Consider the following 8,018-nt stretch of genomic DNA (forward strand, 5'->3'; position numbering starts at 1 on the left):
GGGGCGCGCTGGCTGGCGTGACGCCCCATCCCCTTTTTCCCCGAAATTCAACTTTCCTCTCTTGTTTCTCCATCTCTAAACCACCCTAACTTCAAGGGCTTCAACTCCAACACTAAGGATCATAAAATCCCTCAACAAACAAGAGATTCAACTAAAAAACACAATCAAATCATGTACTAAACCAACAAGAACTTCCAACAACACAACCAACAACCTCAACAACACAAACCAACAACACAACCCAACAACTTCAACAACATGACCAATCTTTTCTCAAAAATAAAACGAGTTTGGTGTGTGGGGGAAATGGTCAACCCATCACTAAGAACTCACATACCTTGATAGAGATCACCCCCGACGAAATCCACGATGATCTCCTTGCTTGATCTTCCCTTTCTCCTCTTCTTCTCCTCTTCTTTCTCTCTTATCTTCCAAGCCCTAACTCTCACTCTTACTCTCACTCTTTAAAATGGGACAAAAATGATCCGAACATCAGTCTAACACCTCAATATAACCCAAAGAAATGATTAGGGAAAAGACCAAAATACCCTTAAAATTTTCGGACTAAACAAACTGCCCTGTGCGACTGTGCCATCATCCCAACTTCCAAAGGGGATAACTCACTCATACGAACTCGGAATCAAGAAAAGTCAGCGGCGTTGGAAAGATCATTCCAAGGGCTTTCCAAACATAACTGGAAATTTGCCTAAATAATTCTGAGCTAGGAGTTACGACTGCTCAAAGTTGACCAAAAACTCACCTTTTTTCCTTGGCCAAATTTTTCAGATTCTTTCCAAAATGACTATTTCCAATTCAATCTTCTTGGAACTCAATGTGCTACATCTAGGGACCTTAACTTAATACTCAAGAAATTTTTATTCCTCGGTAAAATCTCACTCCACATGAAGGACGGCTCGAGTCTTAGTTCGAAAAATTCTCTGGGGTGTTACATTTTGTTTATGGGGAGATTTAATCTCTCAACAGTTTTAATATTTTTCTTTATATTAGTTTTCATATAATAATATTAGTTTTTAGTATAAGTTTTTGTCATCTAATTTATCAATCATATTATTTGCAATTGTAAGCTTCTGCATGACGCTCTAATCACCTTCAGAATCCAACAAGTGGTATCAGAGCACATGGTTCAATGATCCAATGGTTCAACAAGATTGAAGAAAGGTTCAAGTGGTTTCAAATCAATTTGCAACAAATTTGATGGTGATGAAGATTTTGTTTTGCTACTACATGTGGAGAAAAAAGTTTCAAATATATTTTCAACAATATCCTACTGCTTCATCCTTAAAAACAAAATCAATTTTCAACCCATCTTTTCTTTAATACATGGGCTCCAACTTTCAACCCCAGCAATTTTTAATGTTGGAGCTCCACTTTTAACTCATGCAGCTCACTTTTAACGCATGAGCTCCACTTTTAACTCATGCATCTTACTTTTAACGCATGAGCTCCACTTTCAACCCTGCTTATAACTTTTAACACAAGGCTCCAATTTTTTAACCCATATCAATTTTTTAAATCATGGTAAGCAACAGTGATACATGAAGATTTTGTAAAGAACAAGATTATCAAGCATATGTAGAAGACAGATCAAGTTTTGTCAAGAAAATCCAGCCAAAAGGGGAGATTTGTTAGGGTTTTGCCCTGATTTTCTTACCATAATTTAAGATTTATTTTTCTTTAAAGAAAAGACAAAACATTACCATAAATGTTTTTACTTTTCTTGAAAGGAAAATATAATATTCTTTCATATTTGGTTTATTATCTCCTTTTAGGACTCTTTTTCTAATAAGAAAAGGTTTTAGGACTCTATAAATATAGGTTTGTTTCTTCTAACAAAAACACAATAGTATCCACAATGTAGACATTTAGAGAGTTTTGTTTATGGGGAGATTTAATCTCTCAACAGTTTTAATATTTTTCTTTATATTAGTTTTCATATAATAATATTAGTTTTTAGTATAAGTTTTTGTCATCTAATTTATCAATCATATTATTTGCAATTGTAAGCTTCCGCATGACGCCCTAATCACCCCTTCAGAACCCAACATTTTCTACCCCTTTTCGGCCTACGTGACACTATCTTCTGGGCACCGTGAGTGTTGACAATTTTTTTCAAGCTATCTGGTTGATAGTGCCACATAGGCCGAAAAGGGGTAAAAAATTATTTATAAAATAAGTTTGGAGGGTAATAGGACCTTAGTATAGTATAAATATATCCCTGGGATTTCGGGCATAGATTGGGGTACTTATGCATTTTCCCTTTTTTATTTGTTGGTTCCTTTTTTTAAAATTAATATATTGTTTTGTTTGGATCTTCTCATTTTGTATCATATGATGGCAGGTATATCTTACCGCTTTCTATGTGGATTGACTAGTTGTTACGAAGGTATTTTCTTTAATTTTCATTCTTTATTTCAATTTTTTTTTAAAAAAATTCTTACCATAATCTCTTTTAAGTTAGAGTTTTTGATAAATCAATAAAATATATATTGTTGGATGAAAATTCTTTTTTACATGCTCAAATATTCATTCATTCATGTATATATAAATGATTATTGTTTTGAGTTTCATCCATTACTAGCTAGCAATCTTAAATTTACTAATTGGATAGTAATGAAGAACATGCCAATTTTATTCCAAAACTCTACAACAGCAAAGCGGTATCAATTTTTTTGAATATATTCGGTTGTATGCAATCTTTACTTCTTTACAAGTTCATTCTAACATTTTCTCTTAAAATGGTATGATAGACAAGAAACCTGTAGACGAGTGAGTAACAATTTTCCTATCAAATCAGATTAAAAAAATCATTTTCTATTACTTTTCGTTTGAGTTTTGTTATTTTTATAGCTGTTTCTTTTATTTTTAGTGAATTGAATTGTCAAATCTAAGATAATATCTTGGCATATTAAGAGTCTAAGCAATTTTGGGATATGTTATTCATATTTTTCTTATTTCTTGATTTGTTATTGTATAAAATGATTTTTTTACTCTATGCTACAATTCTTTATTTATTCATAAAAGTCGTAGTTTTTTATTTCTAAAAGTGGAAATAGTTGTGATCTCTTTTTATTTTTCCTGTGGTATGTTTTGGAGTAAGCTTTTTAAACTTTCAATGTATTTGTTTACTCTTTTCTGGAAATGTTGTTTTTTACTGTAGGGCGAAATATCTTTCTCTTAATGAGTAAGAAAGAAATGTCATCAGCATGTTAGTAAGAACCCTTATTAATTAATTAATTTGAAATAAATTTGAAGTTTGTCCTTTTATACTATGTGCAGACCGAAATTCATATATATTTTCATCAAATCTGTTGATTGATTGATAAATATTCATTCATTATTAATTCAATGTTTTGAATTCAATTCTTAATAATGGAAAGACCTTATAAGAAGTACCCTCAAAGTGGAATGTCACACATGAATTCGAATTAGCAGAACACCAAATGGGAAATAAAAAAAGTCTCATACATATTTAGTCAAATTGCTCTCATACTTAACTAATCATCACAACCATATTTTAATATTGTCTTACAATTTCAAAAATATCTATTTCATATAATTGGGATACACGTGTCCAGAAACTAGTATTATTATAAGTCAGAAGATCTTAACTTCAAAGTTGGATTACGATTTTAACCCTTCACTAAATTTAAATATTATTAAAAAAACTAATTAATAAAATATTAAATAATAATTATATGGTATTAATCCATTATATTTCTAGATAGAATTAATTTACGGAATTCTAAAATGGAGTTTGGTAGATGAAGTGTTATTATTAAAAAAACTAATTAATAAAATATTAAATAATAATTATATGGTATTAATCCATTATATTTCTCGATAGAATTAATTCACGGAATTCTAAAATGAAGTTTGGTAGATGAAGAGACAGTAAATTATTTTCGAATATTTGTGGGATGAACATAATGTACATCTGAAGTTGTATAATTTATTGTGATGCTATAATAATGTAATTGATATTGATGAATTTTTATATATTCTCTTCAAACATTATATAACATCTTCACAATTAATAACTCATGTGAAATCTACGCATCAAAATGATACAATTTCTTAAAACTGTTTGATATGATTGTCAGATTGTCCATTTGATGTTAAGTTTTAATTTGGTGTTACTCTCCTTCTCTTTTGATTACTTAATTTTATGAATAACTATTTATACATATTGTAATTGTATTTAAATCATTTACAAATATTTATACTAAGTAGCGTGAAATACACGCATATTTTCTATTACCTTAAAAACATGAACTTCTAACTAGAATGTTAAATTACTATAATATCCTTAACTAAGGTTGAGACTTTTTTTCATGAGATGTGACTTTTCCGATAAGTTTTGGAAATGTCATGACTTTTCAGATAAGATACAAAAAACACTTGTTCATACTAACCTTTGATGAATATAAATAGAGGAGTTTCCAACTATTTATCCAGTCCACTCCAAACTCACCTCTTTGAATTTAAGCTATGCTACCATTCAAATACCTGATCTTGGCAAGCTCATTGGCAAGTGTTTCAATTTGCAGCGGTTGTGGGTAGGTTCTAGCTTGTGTTTTACTTTTGTATACTTATTTCGTGTTTTTAATTGTCATGGCTCTATACATAAACCCTTTTTTTTTTAGAAGGGATACATGAACTGTGTTTATGATAAAATAGATAAATTGATTGTTAGTTGTAAACACAGAAGTTTCCAAGAGAAGAACAATAATCCGAACTTATTTATTGTCTTGCTGATTCTGATAACTGCCAGGGATAAATAAACAGCGTAATAAACTTCAGTGTAAACTGAGATAACATAGCTAAACAATTAATGTCGAGTAAACTCATTGAATAATTTGCTGGTCTGCCATATGAAGAATAATTTAATGTTGAAGCTTAGTGTTGCACGAATCCTACACTTTGACAATTCATGTTTACCTTCCATTAGTTTTTAAGCGGTCTTGAGGAGATTGCCTACACTTGTAAGGAACTTCAAGAGCTTAGGGTGTTTCCTTCTGATCCATTTGCTCCAGGACCTACTGTATCCCTGACAGAGCAAGGCCTTGTAGCTGTCTCAATGGGCTGCCCTAAGCTTCAGTCAGTTTTATACTTCTGCTGCCAAATGACAAATGACGCCTTAGTTACCATTGCAAGGAATCGTCCTAACATGATCCGATTTCGTTTGTGTATTATCGAGCCTCGAACTCCTGATTACTTAACCCTTGAACCACTTGATGCTGGTTTTGGGGAGATTGTGCAACACTGCAAGGAATTGCGGCGACTTTCTCTTTCTGGCCTTCTTACAGATAGTGTGTTTGAGTACATCGGGGTCCATGCTAAGAAGTTAGAGATGCTTTCCTTAGCTTTTGCGGGGGATAGCGATCTAGGCCTCCACTATGTTCTCTCTGGTTGTGAGAGCCTCTGTAAGTTGGAGATTAGAGACTGCCCCTTTGGCGATGAGGCTCTGTTGGCTAACGCTGCAAAGCTGGAGACAATGCGATCCCTTTTGATGTCTAATTGTTCAGTAAGTTTTGAAGCATGTAAGCTGCTAGCCCAGAAGTTGCCAGGGCTTAATGTTGAAGTTATAGATGAGAGGGGTCATCCGGATACGAGACCAGAAAGCTGCCCTGTTGAGAAACTTTATATATACAGGAAAGTGTCAGGAAGGAGGTTCGACACTCCTGGTTTTGTTTGGATTATTGATGAAGATGCAGCATTGACTCCATGTAGCAACGGGAATTGCTCTCTGGCTTCTTCTTAGGAAGACTTCAGGTATTACTTCTATGTTAATCTTTCACCCGTGTTACTTGCTTGAGCCTCGTGTAGTTGCAGTGCTGGTTATGGTGGAAGTGAAGCGATTTGACCCTTTGTTGAGCGACTTCGGAGCAATTAATTACAAATAATGAGTTTAAACTCTTGTTGTTGTGCTATATCAGTAAGGACAAGTATTGTATTTTTGTGATGGAGGGGGGGCATGTTCAACTGTGTATCCTATTTTGTATCATTATGTATCAGTTTAACTTTCTCTAGTTACTTGTTTTTTCTGTTGAAATGATAATGTCAATGAACCTGTGGTCATGTATTCTTGTAATTCTCTTTGAAGTTTAATGTGAACCTTTCATTCATTTGAGTGCTGGAAATCCCATTTGTTGAACGTTTAGTAGAAGGTATTTCAGTGTTCTAGTACGAGTCAGTTTGATAAACAAACACTTATTTTCTTTCAGAGTGGGATTTCAGCCTAATTTGGTTGAATGTTCGAGGATAGAAAGTCATGAGTGCTTATAAGCTCTCTATAATCTCTTCACTTCACGGGCTAGCTTTTGTGATGAAAGTTCGTTGGGTTTGTGACGGTAGTATCAATGCCGTTTTAAATCAGTACCTTGATTGAGGTTGAACAATCGTGCTTTGAGCACATAAGATGGGACTTCAGACCAAGTTTGACACAAAGGAGGTTTGGACAGCCATAGGCAAATCCACATCGTAATCTATGAATTCACATGAATCCCTCAACTTTGATGTGATTGTGAATCTAATTATTATTGATGTTAACGTGAGGTTGCCATAGAAACTTGTAAACGTCAAATCCTCCGCAGACGGCTTATAAGCAAGAAAATTATTGTGTGTGTGAATGCAAAGAAAAAAATAAAGAGATACCTAGTGGCAGAAAAGTAAGAAAATTCTGCTATTGTAAGAAAAGCAAAAGCATATATCAATGAATCTATCTGCCAAAATGGTAAAGAAAGAAGTGATAAGAATAGTATTTTGGTGTACAAGATTAATGTTTAAAATTATAATTTTTGTTAAAAACTTGTGAGTTTTCTAAATACAATCTACTTTTCAACCATAATGCTCAAAAGCTACTTAAATAACAGGATATTCTTCCGGCCAACGACTTGAAGCTCATCTCCTCCCCTCATAACTTCAGTATATTCCTTAATCTTCATAGCAGAATCTTCAAGTTGAGGGCTCTCTACAAGTTTAATAATTTTCAATGAACTAATATCCCCGAAACTAGGTGGAATCTCCTCAAGCTCATGACATCCCTGCAGTTTTAATTTCTCAAGGGAGGGAAAGGATTCCTCTCCAACCTCCCACTTGGAAAGTGTCATTTCATGCAACTTCAAATATTTGAGATTCTCAAAGGTGTCTTCCTCCCCCATGTTCCATTCTTCCCCATGGATGATTGNGCTTCAGTCAGTTTTATACTTCTGCCGCCAAATGACAAATGACGCCTTAGTTACTATTGCAAGGAATCGTCCTAACATGATCCGATTTCGTTTGTGTATTATCGAGCCTCGAACTCCTGATTACTTAACCCTTGAACCACTTGATGCTGGTTTTGGGGCCATTGTGCAACACTGCAAGGAATTGCGGCGACTCTCTCTTTCTGGCCTTCTTACAGATCGTGTGTTTGAGTACATCGGGGTCCATGCTAAGAAGTTAGAGATGTTTTCCTTAGCTTTTGCGGGGGATAGTGATCTAGGCCTCCACTATGTTCTCTCTGGTTGTGAGAGCCTCCGTAAGTTGGAGATTAGAGACTGCCCTTTTGGCGATGAGGCTCTGTTGGCAAATGCTGCAAAGCTACTGGAAATCAAATTATCCAAATAAATCTCCATCACTTCTTCCACACTCTTCATCTAAGTCTGTCCCACAATGTCGAGTAAACTCTTTGAATAATTTGCTGGTCTGCCATATGAAGAATAACTTAATGTTGAAGCTTAGTGTTTGGATTATTGATGAAGATGCAGCATTGACTCCATATAGCAACGGGAATTGCTCTCTGGCTTCTTAGGAAGACTTCAGGTATAAGTTCTATGTTAATCTTTCACCCGCGTTTACTTGCTTGAGCCTTGTGTAGTTGCAGTGAAGTGATTTGACCTTTTATTGAGCAACTTTGCAGCAATTAATTACAAATAATCAGTTTGAACTCTTGTTGTTGTGCTATATCAGCAAGGACAGCTATTGTATTTTTGGGTTGGAGAAGGGGGGGGGGGGGG

General features: G+C 34.3%; 2 protein-coding genes across 5 annotated transcripts in view; one reads left to right on the plus strand and one right to left on the minus strand.

The window, feature by feature from the left end:
• The window catches only part of LOC125874054 (protein TRANSPORT INHIBITOR RESPONSE 1-like), a 285,290-nt gene that overhangs the window by 77,841 nt on the left and 199,431 nt on the right, over positions 1-8,018 (plus strand). For 2 of the 4 annotated variants that reach the window (XM_049554861.1, XM_049554860.1), the window contains exon 3: positions 5,692-5,793. The exons of 1 other annotated variant lie outside the window; for it this stretch is intronic. In XM_049554861.1, the coding sequence (XP_049410818.1) occupies positions 5,692-5,782 (91 nt within the window). In that variant the 3' untranslated portion in view covers positions 5,783-5,793. Of the gene's footprint in view, positions 1-5,691; positions 5,794-7,824; positions 7,879-8,018 lie in introns of all 4 variants that reach the window. One more of the 4 variants, XR_007447223.1, reaches the window with a different exon arrangement.
• Positions 1-8,018, minus strand: part of LOC125874046 (putative late blight resistance protein homolog R1A-4) — a 222,351-nt gene that overhangs the window by 50,181 nt on the left and 164,152 nt on the right.

Source organism: Solanum stenotomum, chromosome 8 (assembly GCF_019186545.1).
Source record: "Solanum stenotomum isolate F172 chromosome 8, ASM1918654v1, whole genome shotgun sequence".
NCBI classification, from domain to species: Eukaryota; Viridiplantae; Streptophyta; class Magnoliopsida; order Solanales; family Solanaceae; genus Solanum; species Solanum stenotomum.